At 38.9% G+C, this 17,685-nt stretch overlaps 1 protein-coding gene across 2 annotated transcripts in view; it reads left to right on the forward strand.

The window, feature by feature from the left end:
- The first annotated feature begins 6,586 nt into the window (after positions 1-6,586).
- The window catches only part of F5 (coagulation factor V), a 32,695-nt gene continuing 21,596 nt past the window's right edge, over positions 6,587-17,685 (forward strand). Inside the window, exons 1-7 of one of the 2 annotated variants that reach the window (XM_057413076.1) lie at positions 6,587-7,260; positions 10,243-10,334; positions 11,683-11,805; positions 12,788-13,000; positions 14,105-14,248; positions 15,837-16,058; positions 16,799-16,964. In XM_057413076.1, the coding sequence (XP_057269059.1) occupies positions 7,100-7,260; positions 10,243-10,334; positions 11,683-11,805; positions 12,788-13,000; positions 14,105-14,248; positions 15,837-16,058; positions 16,799-16,964 (1,121 nt within the window). In that variant the 5' untranslated portion in view covers positions 6,587-7,099. The remainder of the gene's footprint in view (positions 7,261-10,242; positions 10,335-11,682; positions 11,806-12,787; positions 13,001-14,104; positions 14,249-15,836; positions 16,059-16,798; positions 16,965-17,685) is intronic. The other variant, XM_057413077.1, reaches the window with a different exon arrangement.

Genomic DNA, 17,685 nt, shown 5'->3' on the forward strand with positions numbered 1-17,685 from the left:
AATATAAGTGATCATCTTGTAGGAAAGTTTAACTAGTATAGCTGTAACTAACCAATCTCTAAAAAGTGATTTAGATTTACACTTCAACAAGAGTAGTTTTGGGTTGGAATTTTTGTGGAGACAAGGAGTAATATTATTAGTATGGAGTCGTTCATCTTGTAATAAAGGCAAAAGCAGTCTTATTGACAGAATTGCATCTTTTGGGTAAAAAGAGAAGATTGCTATGGTAAAGCAAGGTTCAGTCTTGATTACATTCCTGCCTCAGCTACACTAGCTGGTAGTCCAATAGCATAATTTCCTTTTGGGGGTAAATATACATGGAGTTGTTTATGAATTCAGATTATTGCAGATGCATCCAGGCTTTAGCAGCTGCTTTCTGCCCTGTAAAAAAGTCAGTTTTTCATTGATGAAAATGTGAGGAAAGGACCATCATATATATATGTGTGTGAGTGTGTGTATTTATATTTATTAGGTTCACTTAAACTCTCTTTAGCTTTCAGGTCTCCCAAACATCCATCTTGCATTCTGCAAGGTAATCCAAAATTGAGAGTCTGCAAGTGACTGAATTTACTGTTGGATGGGAAGGTTGGTTCCTGTCCTGACACAGCTGGTCCCCATCTTGACTTTCCTCTGTACCATGCTCTTACATGACAGAGTGTGTACTATGCTTAAACTGGCTTTCCTCTCTTGGTATCTATCTTCACTTCCTCTTTCTTAGACAATATCTTAAGCAATGTCTATGTAAGTGAAGAGTAATGCAGCTGAAACCTGTTAAAGCTTAACCACACCCACTGAGTCATGCCATAGGATTTTCCCTATCAGACTAATCTCCAGGATGTTTTGGTCTTTTGGTAACAAAGGAAGTAGTTGTACTCCACCCAACAAACAGGGGAGTTGGAGGGGAGCAAAAACAGATTGTGACCTAAAATAACCTGCACTGATGCATATTTTTTTCCTTTGCTCTGTCAGAATCTTTTGAAATATCATTCTTCCTAAAAGTTGTCTGTCCTCTTTTAGGAAGATTAATTAGTCTTTCACTGGGATCTGGTATATTAACAAATACCACATTTTAGTTTGCCAGGCTGTTGATAGAAGTATGTGGCATGATATGTGTATATATTTTTTTAACTACAAACTGATAAAGGCCTTTTTCTCTGACCCTAGCAGAAAAACAGGAGCAGCAGAGCTGAAGAGAGCTTGCTAGCAGCTTCCATCAGCACCATGATATTTAATGTCTTACGGCATTTGTAACACAGAAATATCTAGTATTACAAAACCTGATGCTTGGTGACTAATATGTGCAGCTCTGCTTGGCTGGATATCAAAGTGGCTTTACTGTGGCAAGCAAATTTGAGCTGGGTGCACTTGCAGCAGTTGTAACATATACTAATCCTATTCTGTATTAAAAATTCCTGTTAGAAGTGAAGATTGCTGCTCTGGGAACTGCTATAAACATATGCATTAATTGTCTCAATTTTGCCACTACATCAAAATAGCTCTTGAGAATATCTGCTCTGCTGGAGTCCCTTTCCTGCTATGCATCTTACAGTTCTTGTGGCTCTTTATTTGCTTTCTGCATCTCTATCTCTGGGTCTTGGGCACTGAGTACATTCTAATTTACAGGTGCTGCGTGCAGTGAAGACATGGGTGAAATTACTATTCTACTGAATCTGAACCAAAGTTACAGGGAATGGGTTATGATGCAAAGGGAGTAACCTTACAGAGATTTTAAACTAATGATCATGTCAAACTTAAGATACCTAGTCTTCAATTTACATGAAATACTTTTAAAATATTTAAAAAAAAAAAGACCCTCCTTCAATAAAAATAAACATAGGAAACTACAGCAGTAACTTCCAAGCAATATCTGTATTTGGCCTTCTAAAAGTCTAATCAAAGTCTAAATTATAAATAATGTAGGGTGGAAATAGTGTTAAAGAATGAGGGCAATTTCAACTTTGGCCTGCTGTGGCTTCATTTTTAGGTGTGGGAAAGTGGAGCTTGTTTAACCAGCTTGCAAACAAGCAGCCTGGTCCATGACTAGAGAGCTAGAATGTCATGAGTTTGTCTAGGTGTTGTAAAGGCTGTAGGGACACCTGCATTTTGGTCTTACCATGAATAGAAGCTTACTGATTTCATTTTTCTTCCTGAAACATACCTATCTGCTGCCCTACTGGAAAATAACCTTCTCTGCTAGTAACTTGTAAAGATTATTCTAAGTCTACTTTTTTTAAAATAAAAAAAAAAAAACAACAACAACCAAACATGGGTGTAGAAACCATATGAAGGAAGAAAAAGTTAATTAATCCATGGCATTATACCTAATGTTGGAAGTAGGTATCTATGTGACTTGATAAGAGGCTCTCTTTTTTTGATAATCCAGTTCCAGCAGGGATTTATGATAAAAATATGGAAGTCTTCCTAGCTGCAAACTCTTGTGATCCTCTACCACCTGGTTAACATCGTGTTGCGGGCGCTGATAGTCTTACTACTGTTATTCTCTACAGAAAGCAAGCCACGTTGAATATACTGCTAGACTGACCTAGCACGAGGGCAGCTGGTCTGATTTAGCATGTCCATTTCAAGTCTGGGCAAATAAATATATCTCTTTATAAAGCAGACAAACTGAAACAGAGTGAACACAGGCGTAGTGTAGAGTATGAGCAAAATTCTTTGTGGACGCTAACTGAAAATTTTCTGACAAAAATTAAACACAGTGCGGGGTGGAGTGGAGAGGGGGAAGGCTTATTTTGGGTCAGGCCAAAATTTTGAGTCAGATGTTATTAATGTAGCTTTTGAAGAGAGGAAGCTGGTGTGTTCTCCTCTCCTTCTGTTCCTTAAAATGAATTCAGCCTAAAAGCCAGTGGTCTTTAGACAAATTTGTTAAAGCACTAAAATTCAATTTTATAATATTTAGAAAATTACTTCCTTTTTATTCCTGAAACTGTTTATTGAATTCAGCATTTCTGTGCAAATAGTTTTAGGTCCTACTAAATAAGTGGTTTTGGCAAATGTATTGACAGGAGAAACACCCAGTTCGAGCCAAGGACGCTTGCTTTTCTCCTAAGAAAAGCCAAGAGGTTTAAAACATGTGAATATGTTTAGGTTTAAATCAACATGATTATGCATCTTCTGAAGCCTTTAGTACCAAAGCAGTCTGAAATGCTGTTCTACATTCTTACTGCCTTGTAGCATATACATGACCACACAAGTTACAGAGCCTGCTTTCCTTTAACAGCTTTGCAGAATGTGTTCTTGTATGAGCTGTCATCAAGTACAAAATGCGTATATGTATTCCTTTCGAGTAAGTTCTTGTCTGAAAGAAAGTCTAAGTTTTCCTGCCATCTTTTCTTTTTGCCTGCTTCTGTGGTTTTCAACATAGTGTATCTATTTTAAACTTAGAACATGAGCCATTTCAAATTAACCTTTCTTGGCTTTAGTGCCCTTTTGCAGAAGTGAAGATATATATCTGATGGCTTCTGTTCCAAGTTGTGCCTGGAAGGTCTGGTAAGTGTCCCCTCTGTCTTTTGCCTACTTCAGAACCATGTGTTCGCTGCTGATCAATAATTAACTCCTTGTTTGCCCATGAAATCCTTTTGACCTGCGCTAAGCAAAGTACGCTTGTTGGACATGGTGCATTGATTTGTGTGTTTGAGAGAGATCTGTGCTAGGGCATTATTAGCAACCAATTCAGTAATTGTTTTACAACTCTTCTCAATACTAGGTCCCTCTCAGTCAGTCACTATAATACAATTGTTAAACCTGATGGCAACCATCAGGATATGGATGCCTGATACTATTCAGGATAGTGTTTGTGATGAAATGGAACCAAATTTGTTCTGGGTCCTAATCTGTAATTTGCAGAAAGCTGCAAATCACCACTTTACAGCTCTTTTTTTAAACTGTTGTCTGTTTTTGATTGCTTAAGCTCAGCCAAAGCTATTCAGGGTAAAAACCTGGCAATGATAGATAGTTTTAAAGGTCAGCCTTGGAGCAGTAGTCTGAAATATATTCTTTTAGTATGTTCTCGCATGTAGCATGATACATGTAGGAATCAGGACTATAATTACTGGGTGTCAGGACAGGCAGTAATCTTCCCCAGTTAGAAGATGAAGACCTGGTTTTAGTGTTACAAAGTGTTGCTTATGATTCTTTTTCCATGCTTCATTTTCATTTGGCATTTTAATATCGGTAGTACGTCCCGAAGATCCTACTTTGTTTTGGGAATGACATTGTTCATTGTGCTGCAGAGATTGTTTTGCCAGTATGGACTAGACTCATGCTCCTCCATGCATGGCTTTTGCCCACAAGATCGTTTGATGTTGCTGGTGACCAGATGTAATCAAATGTACATTTGAACATGTGAGAAAGCAATGAAGATAAAATATGAAATTTGCAGCATGTGCAGTGTTGTGAGGATGATGATCATGGCTAAATTTGTGAATAGACATAAAGTTAGATTGTCTTGGAAAACTTCAGCCTGAAGAATGTATTCTGTAATCACTTGTCATGTGACTAGTAGTGATAGCTTGCAGGCAATCGGTGCCAACTAAAATATTATGTGTATGTATTAGACTTTCACCATGTCAGAGGATATGATTGCAGATATTGGAAATTAATGGTCAGATGGAAGGGAGCAAGGTCTTTGGATTATTAATAATATTTTTCAAAACACAATGAAACTTCCCATAGTTTAGAGGATTCAGTGTTGTGCAATAGCTTAAAGAAAAGAAGACAAAAAAAAAAAATAACAATACACATGCAAAAAAAACCCCCACAAACCCACAAAACACCACCAACAAAAAAAAACCCAACCACAAACAAAAAACACACCACTGCCCACAGGCTGACCCAGATAAATTCAGGCAGCTCCATCTCATATTGTTCCTTCATTTCAGGAAGAGGACAAAATAAGGGAGTAGCCAATATTGGACTTCTTGTTCTTAATGCATTAAGGAAGGGTGATACATGCTAATCAGTATAGCTTTATGCAAAGTATGTCTAGTTTAATTTTATGCTCTTCTTTAAAACAGTCAGTATTATCAGCCGCACTTATGAAAGTAATTTCACTGATGTAATGTGTTTTGATTCATTTTACCATTTGAATGGTACTGTGTGATTCACCTACTAAGAAATCTCAAAAATTCAACCTTCAAATTCATCGATATGGATAAAAGAGAAGTAACTGATGTCAGCTTTGATGCTCACAGTCACAAAGCAGGGGGTTTCAGCAGGTATTCTGGGTATTAACTTTTATCCTGCAATATTTTAGCCTTTTATTACAGGGAAGAAGTAAGCATTAAAAACCTACCTATAATGGAAAATTCAAACACTTAGTTAATTCAACAGAATCACAGAAAAACTTTTCTCAAGTGTATTTTAATTTCATCTCCGCAGCCAGTCACATAGGAATACAAAAAGGTCTTCAGATCTATGGGAAGGAGCTTTAGGAACAGCATTGTAAATCCCACTGGGTAGAGGTTGGACACAAACACAAATCAATTTCTGTTCTGATAGAGATGTATGATATTTTCTGTATGCTTCTGTATGAATTTGAAGACCTGGAGATGAGACAAGCTAAATTAAAATTGAAGATGGTTTATGCTTAACAGAGTGGGCCAGGAACTTCAGCACCAGCTGCTTAATGTCAGTTGTGGATCAAAGGAAGGAATTGTCCATCTGCCCAGAGATTTCTTTCATGAAATCTAGACTATAGGCATTTTCACAGCATCTGTCAAATTCTGAAGCACCAGCATTGAAATAGATCCTGAGCCAGATTGGGACCACAGTAAAAAATAAGGCAAACATAAATTTTACTTTAAAATTATTGAGGTAGTTTATTAAGGATTATGGTGAGTTCTTTAAAACAATAATTAATTAGTAATGAAATACTGTTGGACTTTATTTACCTAAGATTTTCTCTTCAGTATCAGTGCATGCATTCTGGTCCAACTTAATTGTTGCTGGATTCTTGGGTTTACATCCATTTCATATATAATGTGTCAAAGTGGCTCATGGAAACAAGTGATTAACTCCATATACATACAAAAGGTGATAATTAAAGTTCAGTATGCTGCCTTGAATCTCCTCCATGATGTCTGTAGTCTTATGCTGTCCAAGTGATCACAATTGTTTATTGAAAAAGTTGTGAACTTTTATCCAGGAAGAAATACGTAGGGATATTTGCTTTTCCAGTAATCCCCGTGTACAGGAAACGCTCTCAACAATTTTCTTGTTGTTTTGACAAACTTCTCAGCACTGGCAAAACCAGGGAAACATTTTTGGTGATACAGTTGACACTGGTAATTAGCTCATCAAAAGGTATTTTCCTAATAATTTCTTTTTGGATAAATGTCAACAGATTCTAATCAAGACTACATTAGATGGATTCTCACTATGGGCAGGTCTTCAGGCTGACCTATTAGCTTCCACTGAGAAGCCTGTTCATTATCCATTACCTGAGGTACTTAAGAGTGTAGTGGGAACCAAACAAGCTGATGCCGTGTTTGAAAGAGTTACTTACTATTACAAGTATGCAGTATAAGGTGAGCTGAACTAGATTTAGTTCTACATCCATTTCTAGTCCTCACACCTAATCCCTCAATGTTTTGCTTTCTAAGTGGGAATCACTTATTAGGAGATGCAGCATCTAACTGGGAAATTTCCATCACTGCCAGCCATGCCAGGTTTCTGTTTTCTTGGAAGATAGAAAATATGCCCCTCTTCTTCCAAACTGTGCAAGTCAAACATCCTCTAATTGTAAGTGATTGCTTCTGCCTCTGATATCCTGCTGCTTCAGTAGACAATGACTCAACCACAGCCTGTAGTGGGGCTGAAGCTGCTTCTTCTTGGTGCTTGTCTCTCACTGAAGATTGTGTGGAGGAGGGGAAGGAAGGTAGTTTAAACAGTTTATCTCTACTGGATCCTGGTCAGTAAGGGAGAGGCAGAGGTGAAGAGCAATGACCTGAACATAGCAAATGCTGTTACCCTCTTGCATCACAAATATTTCATTTCTAAGGGGAAGTTAGAAGCAGCAACAGCAATAAAAGCAGTGGTTTCTGCCTTGTCTTCCAGACCAGCATCAACAGGCATCTGTACCATGACACTCCACTGCATGTGCCTTTTTCTCTTCCTTCTGCTTGGTTCATGGTGGCCAGACTCAGAGAAGCATGTGGTGGGAGCAGTGAAGGTCAGGGAGCACTATATAGCTGCTCAGATCACTAGCTGGAGCTACAAACCGGAACCTGAGGAAAAGTCCAGGTAACAAAATATAGGACAATGACAACGAAACTAGCCCTCTCTTGTGACTGAAAGTATTTTCTGCCATCTCCTGTGGGATTCTAGAGCCCAGGAGGACTTTAGAGCCTGATCTGTTGACTTCAGAGAAACTTGTGTGACTTTAAACAGCATTATTTGGGCTGGAGCCAGTGAAGTATTAAAAGCTCCTTTTTATTTTTCATTAGTGGATAGAATTGCTTTTATGTATTCAGAGCACTTTTGTAAAGTATCTTCCAGGGCTTGCTGTGTCATCTTTTTTGTGGGTTGATGTTTGTTTTGGGTTGTTCTGTTTTTTATTTTTTATGTAATTGTTTAGGCATATAGATTTTGACCAATGTTAAGTTGAGCCATGGTTTGATGAGATTTCGAGAGCTTTCAGACTTTAGAGTTTGCTGAAGGAATAAATACGTTCCACTGTGGATACTATCACTTTCACTTAAACCAGAGCCCAATGAACTTTGGAACTAGCTATGTTGTTTCTGAGTTGCTCAGTAGTTTTTGTGGAATGGCTATCCTGAGTTCTGCTGGTAAAGTGTGTAGGATCAGGCATTGCTGAACTTAAGTATTTTTTTCCAGACACCATTGCAGAATGTCCATATGCCAATCAAGCATATAAATATCTTACTTGTATTGCCACTATTATCATTAAGATTATAAACACTGCAAGTGCAATGCTACAGATGATGGAACGTGATGTAATTTAGAAATCTGTTTAAATTAGGCTTCATTTTTATGCTGTGGTCACTGTAGTCACCATACATAGCTTTTATTTGTCCATGAAGTGGCATGAAATGATACAAATTACTTGTTCTACTACACTGAAGAGTGTACTTGGGAACTATTGGATTTTTGTATATTAGTGGATGGCTTGTTCATTATGGTTCAGTTTGTGTTTTTTATTTTTATTTTTAATATGTATTGCATTTCTGGATGTTACAGAAAGAACATTTCCAATTCAGATTTAGACTTTCTATCTATTCTTTTTTCAACACTTAATTAAAATGAAGTTTCTGTGATTTCTAAAACTCCACTTGGAAGTTTAATACAAATTATAAAAGCATAATGTCAAACAGGCAAGACAGAAGAAAATATGATTTAATATGAAGCCAAATGCCATTTAAGTGTTGACCTGGGCACGTGAATTTAGGAGTTGGAACTTCATTCTCATCTGCACTGGATGCATCGATACAAGCATCAGCTGCTGTTTCATTAAACATCACATTGTGTATAGACTGTTGAAACTCTTGATTAGGGTTTTTCATACACAGTGCCTATTGAGATAGCTCTCTTAAGTATTGAGAGTAAGTCACATCCTAAATGGGTCTGATGAACTTTGTAGAACATACAGAAATTCAACTCAAAACCAACCACACAAAGGGAAAAAAAGCCAAAAACAAGCAACAAAAAAAAACAAACAACAACCCACCCTCAAACAAAGAACCCCAAGCCACAAAGCTGCTCGCTGCGGCAGTTGGCTATGTAACTTGCTCTGATTTCAGTAGTAGCTGAACATCTAAATACAGTGTAGAAATCTGGTACTTTGCTGCATTGGTTCTAAATAACTGAAGCTGAAAAGAAAATGGGTTCTTCCTGAACTATTTCCTTAATTTTCCAGTCATACAGGCTAGAAGAAGACACTTCTAGAGTCAGTTGTCTTATCTGTGTAAAGATTTGCTACCACATGCAAGTGGTATTTATAAGACGCTTAAGAGCAAAATGAAAATGTATTATCTGTGCTTGCAGCGTTGCTGCTGCTGTTCCCAAAAGTTATGTAATTAGACCTGCTTGTGTAGCCTGAGATTTCCAAAGTGTTAGTGTTAGCAAGCTGCACACTTTGTTCCTTCTAGCTATACAATTGGCGCTGATGATCAATTTCCTCTTCCACCCCATAGTCTTATGGCGTGTTCTGTTGAACATTGCCACATTAGGGCAACAGTTGTCAATGAAGTTTGTGAATTGGGGCCTTCTTAAAGAGTGGAACTAAATTTCATCAGTGTCTTTAAAGAGAGGGGAATGAATTGGTACATGAGTTGATTCTGCCCGACTTCTGGTGTCAGTGTTGCAGAGGGATTTACAAAAGACCTCTATAAAAAGAGGTCTCCCCCTTATGGGCCCTGGATGTCACTGAAGCAAGTTCACTGTGTTATTTCTGCCCATCCTCTCTGTGCTTGAGCAGCCCATCAGCTCCCTACTATCAAATGTGCCTGAGGGGGCATTGCAAAAAAGCAAGTGGGATTACTGTTGGATTCAGTCATCATACATACTGTAAGAAATCAGCCAATAAATGAGAAAGGCTATTATCCCTCCAGCACTCATCATAATTTCCATTCTAGTAGTACTGTGTGCTGTTTTCCTTCTGCTTGCCTAAATATTTTCTAGGGAAGTGGTGTATGGTCTGCTTGCAGTGTTTCTCAAGAAGCAATTTTCTGACTTGCTGTGAGATTTGTAGTTGTCAGGGAAGTTTTGTGCTTGCCTTCAAGGTCATTGCTGCAACAGTAACTTGCTGTTAATGCTGTTGTAGAATCTTTGTGGTGATTTTTAAAGTTCAGGCATGAGGATGAGTAAATAGAAATCCAATTTCTTTCACTGTGTTTTGGCAGATGCTTTTTAGGTAAAGATGTCATGGTCAAGACATCTTTGTGTCTTAAATGGACGAAACAAAGACATCTTCAGAATCAAAAGGACCTACAGAAACCATCAGCAAAATCAGGGGTAAAGTGTGCTAGGTACTGTAATCAAATGTCCGTTGTGAAGTGGCTTACCTCGTTAACATCATAGATTGAGTAGAGTAAGAAAGAAAGGGGAAGGCACTACAAAGAGTCGGACTGTGTGCCTTGCCTTCAGCAAAACATGCAAGTGATTAAATTTGATTCCAGGATTTGTTTTCTGAGATAATCTATTAAACGGCAATGGGAGTCTTTGTCCTTTTAATTCCTTTTTTTTTTTTTAACTCTTTGGTTTCAGATTAGAACATTCAGATCCAGTGTTTAAGAAAATTTCTTACAGAGAATATGAAGTGGATTTTAAAAAAGAAAAGCCAGCAAAGAAATTTGCAGGTAAACAGGAAGGAAATGTCTGAGTATGTTTGTTGCTTGTTATAAAGCCGGTTACGAGCTTGTATTTTTGTGTTCACTGTTTTTCACATAAACCAAGTAGGCACAGGGGATGAGGTCACTGCAGTGCACCAGGCTTTCAAAGGACATAGAGAGGTTGGATTTTCAGAGGCTCAGTGCTATCTGCAAATTAATTGCATGATACAAAGTTGCTCCCTTTGTTTTCAGCACACATTTAGGCAGGTATGGCACAGTCACAGTGGTGACACTAGAAATTCCTACGGAGTGAGCGTAAGGCCTAAGGCTAAACATTTTCTGATGAGTTGTTGGAAAGGAAAACTGTAAGGTTGGGTGTGAAAGATGTCCCCTTGACTTTGCATCTGTTACTGCTTGAAGATACTTTAAGTGGTTGGAGGCAAGTTCTTCTACTTATGCCCTACATAAATATAGTACTTGTGTTCTGGTACTTATGCAGAGTACTTATATAGTGTTTCTGTGTTTGCTATTAATAGATAATATAACTTCAGATACTAGATGTTCAGATTTAGGTTTCAAAGTAAATGTGTGTGTATGTGTATGTGTGTGAGGCTGGTTACAAGTTACCCTGAAAGGCCTAATCTGTGATCTGATTCCGTCCAGTTTTGTTCTCTGGTGTTACCTGAAACTGCTTTTTTCTTTTCAGAGAAAGAAAGTTACTAAATGGTTTACAAGAAAAGAGGCAAATAAGATGAAGGTTGTTTTAGCGTATCTCTTCCATTGCTTATTTTTGCAACATGGGGATAAAAGACCCTCTCGAAGCCTTTAGCAGGCAATGCCTCAATAAATTTGCAGCATGGAATTTTTATTACTTTAGGTAACACGGGTTTTGAAAGATCTTTTTGTTCTGTGACCTCTGGCATTGAGACTGCTACTCAAATGTTCTTGAATGCCTTTCCCTGAATTCTTAAACTATAAAATGTCTGCCTTCTGAAACTGTTAGTTGTGTGTGAATGATTCCTAGAAATTCCCAGTGAAGCTCAACATGAGCCTTTTGATAAATTTGCTGTATCTGGAAATAATTTTTTTCTTTTCTTTTTTTTTTTTTTTTTTTACATCTACCATTTTCCTGTGATTTCTAAGTGCTCTTTGCCAGATACACAATTTATAACATTCCTGACTGTAAGTCTGCAGGTTTTAAATCCCCACATGCCTTTTTAAGCGTAAATCTTCATTGCAGTGATACATTCTCTGCCAGTATTAATTTAGCAACTTGTACTTTGAGAGTTCATGTTCCCTCAGTGGGAGGAGAAAACTTTGAATTTCACTAAACACACTGTTTTGCTTACATTTTCTTTATCGTGAATAACTACAGGACTTCTGGGACCAACTCTGCATGCTGAAGTGGGAGATACTTTAGTAGTTCATCTTAAGAATATGGCTGACAAGCCGGTCAGTATTCATCCCCAAGGCATAGTGTACAGCAAAAATGCAGAAGGTAAATACTAGAAAAAAAATCTGTGTTTTGTTCATTTACATGCAGACTACTTCATGAAATATTGAGAAGGGCCCAGACCAGTGTTTGAGGATATGTGTAACACAAGTGTCTGTTGATCCTGGATTAAAACTTCACACCTGTTGTTAGCTCCTTTCTTGTTCATCAGTGTAACACCAGAAATACGAGTTTCATCTGACATGCACAGTCTCCTGACCAACTGCCTGTGTTCACAGAATCGCAGAGTGGTTAAGGTTGGAAGGCACCTCTGGAGGTCATGTGGTCCAACCCCCATGTAACTGCAAAATACTCTTTTTCCGGACATGAAAACTCTTAAATACAGGTCTAAAAGAAAAAAACAAACCCACAACTTTTCCAAATCCCTTGCAATAGCTTACATCAGGGCATTATTGATAAAGGCAGGTAACAGTGCTGATCATGTTGTTCTGATACTCAGCATTTCATTCTCAGCTTTGTGGTGTTTTGCTCCTGAAACCCTCATGAAACTAGCAGAAAGAGCTCATAAACTGTGACCAAATTGACTAGCACAGTGAGCTTTCACATACTTCTTAGATTGCCCTGCCCTGGGTGCTGAGCTGGAGCGCTGACCTACAGTTCACAAATTTATTAAAGGCTTTGTTGTGTTGGTACAAAAAAAAGTTTTGTAACATGGAGTTGAACAGAACATCTTATTGCAAGGGATAAGCAGTTCAGTTTGACTATCTTTATAATAAAAGGCACACTATAATGTGCCTTCTGCACCTAGGATTCTGTCTCACCTTTGTCATATTGCTTGATTCGTTGGATATGGTAGGTATACATATGAGCCATTACTGCCACCTGGATGCTCAATGCACAAAAGGTCTGAGGCAGCAAGGCAATGCTAGTCTGCCCAATGGTTTTATGAACTGGTTGTCAGAGAATATTCCAGGTGCTTTAATTGCTCTTTGTCTTCATGCCACTCTACTGACTGTTTTCTTGGCAGGCTCCCTGTATGATGACCGAACATCATCTGTAGAAAAACGAGATGATGCTGTGCTTCCAGGCCAGGTCTACACATATGTGTGGGATATAACAGAAGAAGTTGGTCCAAGAGAATCTGACCTTCCTTGTCTTACTTATGCATATTATTCTCATGAGAACATGGCAATGGATTTTAACTCTGGTCTGATTGGGGCACTGCTTATCTGTAAGAAAGGTAATGAAATGCTTTAAGCCTACTATAAAGTAGCATAGTTTCATTTCTTAATAAGGTTGTATGATAATGGGGAAGATATATTATTTTCCTTTCCACATCTTTACATGCACTGTACAGTAAATGTTTTTTAACATCTTTCTTTTTGATGTTAAAGTTTTTAAATGCCAGCTTTCATGCAGATCCATCCTAGATTTATAGAATGGACAGAGAGTGCTACTGTTAGATACGTTTGCCTGACCTGGTCGCATTTTTACTTGCTTTACTGCTAAATACATGGCCTTAAATTTCTTGCCCTAGAGCCTCTCATAAATTAGAAGGATTACATTAACGATAACTGCTTCCACTGCCAGTGTCTCTTCGCAAGTAGAATAATCAACAAGCTCCAAAATTTTTAGTTCATGCAGTTCAGGACAACATCTATTTTAGTCCTGGACTGTGTATTGAAAGTAGCAAATGGAAGTTTTTGATGTGAGCAGTCTACAGAAAGAACCAGTAAAATGGCACTTGTTCTGTGTGGCATGTCCAGAATTAATTATAATTGTTGATAGAAATCACACCTGTATCACAAACTCAACTAGATGTTTCTTATAACTGATCTAGTTCAGCAGTATTTGTCAAAGTTTATGTAAACGTTGTTTGCTGAGTGGTTGGCTTTATTCATTTTAAAGGAGCTGATGACCTCAGTATAGCTTGAAAAGGTAGTGTTTGCTCTGTAGGTGACTGTGCCATCATCCTTCTCCTTGCCTCGCAGTCTCAAAAGACTGACCAGTATCTGATCGTGGACAGACAGCTGTTTTAACACTCCCATTCATTAAGGCAATCCCTACAACATATTGCCAGAATAGTCTTGAGACAATTCGCTGCATGGTGTTTAATCTCCTCTGGAATATTACAGACTTTTGATTTCATGATTACCCAATCCAAAAGTACGTTCAGAAATAAAATTACTTTATAAGCATCCTTAATGTCTTGTTTTGGTCAGGTACAGCCAGTGCATACTAACAGGTGAAGCAGGCTCATTAGATACGTATTGATGCAACTACATTGATATGTAAACTACTTTATTTAAGCTTCAAACCAAGACCTGTTGTTTCTTCATCATAGGAAGCCTAAATGAGGATGGGTCACAGAAACTTTTCGATAAGGAGTATGTACTCATGTTTGGTGTGTTTGATGAAAACAAGAGTTGGCAAAAATCAGCATCACTCAAGTACACAATTAATGGCTATACTGATGGAACATTACCAGGTACTATTCAGGCTAATGTGAAAGGAAACTAACATTGATGAAGACTAAGTATTACCTTTTGCTTTTTGTGCAAGGGAACAGGAATGTGGAGGCATGGATTACAGCCTTTTTTAGAACATGTCTGTAAGCATCGAAACCCTAGAAGAGAAACTGTGCTGCTGGAAGGAAGTCATTGCTGATAAGAACAACAAGATTACATCTAAGAAGAGTTCTGCACAAAGAACAGGGTTACTAACTATAAAAACATAAATACCTCCCTTTTTTACTCAGCTGATGGGGAAAGAGTGATTTGTTTAAGCGAACTGCTGGTTTTACAGCATTTAAAACATACTAGGTGAAGAACTTCCTGGAAGTGGAAAGTCAGTTACCTTGTGGGAAGACTAGGAAGGTTGTAATGGGCTACACCTGGGTCAGAGCAATCCCAGGAACAGCTACAGGTTGGGCAGAGAAGAGATTCAGAGCAGCCCTGCAGAGAAGGACTTGGGGGTGTTGGTTGATGAGAAAATGAACATGAGCCAGCTTCAGTGTGCACTCGCAGCCCAGAAAGCCAACCGTATCCTGGGACGCATCAAAAGAAGCGTGACCAGCAGGTCGAAGGAGGTGATCCTGCACCTCTCTTGTGAGACCTCACTTGGAGCATTGTGTGCAGTTTTGGTGTCCTCAACATAAAAAGGACATGGAACTGTTGGAACAAGTCCAGAGGAGGGCCATGAGGATGATCAGGGGACTGGAGCACCTCCCGTATGAAGACAGGCTGAGAAAGTTGTGTCTGTTCAGCCTGGAGAAGAGAAGGCTGCGTGGAGACCTCATAGCAGCCTTCCAGTATCTGAAGGGGGCCTATAGGGATGCTGGGGAGGGACTCTTCATTAGGGACTGTAGTGACAGGACAAGGGGTAATGGGTTAAAACTTAAATGGGAAGTTTAGACTGGATATAAGGAAGAAGTCCTTTCCTGTTAGGGTGGTGAAGCACTGGAATAGGTTGCCCAAGGAAGTTGTGAATGCTCCATCCCTGGCAGTGTTCAAGGCCAGGTTGGACAGAGCCTTGGGTAAGATGTTTTAGTGTGAGGTGTCCCTGCCCACGGCAGGGGAGTTGGAACTAGATGATCTTAAGGTCCTTTCCAACCCCAACTATTCTACTGATTCTATTCTTTCACTAGTGTCTTCCCCTAGTTCTCCCAAGCAGCTACTTTCACATCTCTATCCAGTCCATTGAGCAAATACAAAAGACTGTTTTAAGTCCCTTTCCTTCCTCTCCCCTTTCTCCTCCTCTTTTCTGTAAATAAGGACAGCTTTCCAAATAAATCAGCTTTCCAAAATAAACTTCTGGTGTTTTTCCTTCTTTCCCACCTCACTATAACTCAGGTTGTCATTTGCATATAGGATTTAAACACCTATCTTCCACTGACGTAGAGGATTTTGGTATCTGTTCCATTGGCAAGCTTCTGAAACTTCCTCTTGTTACAAACACTCAGGAGTCAGATATTTATTTTTTAATATTTTGAGCAAAGCCTCAGTATAGACCTAGTATGCATAGGAAACTTGCATGATTTGTCTGTGTTCTGAATCGTACTCTGGTGTCTCTTTCAGATTTGGAAGCTTGTGCATATGACAACGTTAGCTTGCATTTGATAGGAATGAGTTCCAAGCCAGAAATTTTCTCCGTTCATATCAATGGCCAGTCCATGGAGCAAAGACAACGACGAGTTTCTAATGTTAACCTACTGGGAGGAGCATCAACCACAGTAAACATGACAGTGACTGAGGAAGGAAGGTGGCTCATATCTTCTCTTGTCCAGAAGCACCTGCAAGGCAAGGGAACATCTATTTATGAGGCAACTGTGGAGTTGTCCTTCTCTTCTTTATGTCCCAAATGGCTTCTGCTGTTTTGCAATGGTACCATTACTGCGTTTCAGATGGTGATTATTTCGCTCAGAAACCACTGGAGACCAGGGCATTCTGTTGGAATGAAAAGTGCATAATGAACTAAAAGGCACTTTTATCTGCTGCTTTATTGCTGTGTGCAGATCACAGAGCAACAGTGAATCAGTACTCCTGTGTCTTAAGTCTCTCTGAGCTGTTATAAAATGATTAAGGAACCACCTGTTCCTGGGGAACAGCTGAGGGCCACTCAATGGGTTGAAAACGTTTTGCTGTTCATCATTTGAAAGTGGGTATCCCTCGGCAGTGACCAGAATTCTGTTTTAAAGCATGAGGGAAATGTCTCTTACAAGAGCTGGAAGGCATGTCTTGGGGGGGGGGAAACCCAAACAGGGTAGGAGGGAATAGCTTTCTCTCTGTTGAGCTGGTATTTTTAAAGAGGGCTAGTTGAGATAGTTTCTCTATTCCATTTGATTCCTATGGGATCCTTGGAAGGCTTACATCTTATATATAGTCTAAATGGATTCAGCCCTTTCAAGCCTGAAAAGATGGTAATCAGGTGAACAAACACATGCTGACAGCCTTACTTAGCTAAAGAAAAGAGAAATGAGTTGAAGTGGTAAGGGTTCATAAAATGGAAAATCACTGTGATACTGTTTCTTCCCAATCAGCTGGAATGCATGGTTACCTCACTGTAAGAGATTGTGGGGACAAAGAGGTGAAGAAGAGTCGTCTCTCCTATAAAGAACGTCTTATGGTCAACAGCTGGGAATATTTCATTGCTGCAGAAGAAGTTACTTGGGATTATGCCCCAAATATTCCAGATAGCCTTGACAGGTAAAATAGTACTTTTCTAACATATTACAGAATGTTAACATGAAATCACAGTATAATTCAGGTTGGACAGGGCCTCTGGGGACCCAACAGCAAAGTGGCACAGGGCCCATATTCAGTCAAGTTTTCATTGTCTCCAGTGGTGGGGACTCCTCAATTTCTCTGGGCACCTTTGTAACCTCAGAGTGAAAAAGTTTTTGATTTTACCTGATCAGACTTACAATGTTGTACATTGTGTCCATTGTGTCTTATCTCTTCACTATGCAACTCGGAGAAGAATCTGGTTCTGTTTTCTCTATAATCCCCTATTTGATAGTTGAAGATAAAAAGAAGATGCTCCATTAGCTGTGTCTTTGTACGACTGAATAAGCTGAGATTTTGCTCCTATGTCATCTGTTGTTGCTTGTCGATCACTTTGGTGGCCCTCCACCAGGCTCTCACCACACTGTCAATGGCTTTCTCTCCTGAAGAGCCCAAAAGTGGGCACCTTTTTTTGCCTCTAATGGGGAGCCCAAAAGAAGAAAATGACTTATGGAATGCCTTAAGTAGCATACAAGCCTGGTTCCTAAATTACTTTTAAATGTGAATTCTGCTGAAAGAAACAATCCTTAAGAGAAAGGCAAAGAGAGGGAGGGAATATTCCTGGAGAATTAAAGTTTTTTAAAGTTCAGTACAATAAATTGTTTAGGGAACAGAAGAAAGAGAGGTGTCTATAAATAATCTC

This window comes from Pezoporus wallicus, unplaced genomic scaffold, assembly GCF_028554395.1.
Source record: "Pezoporus wallicus isolate ANWC-B61680 ecotype Strahan unplaced genomic scaffold, APGP_CSIRO_Pwel_v1 contig_6484, whole genome shotgun sequence".
NCBI classification, from domain to species: Eukaryota; Metazoa; Chordata; class Aves; order Psittaciformes; family Psittacidae; genus Pezoporus; species Pezoporus wallicus.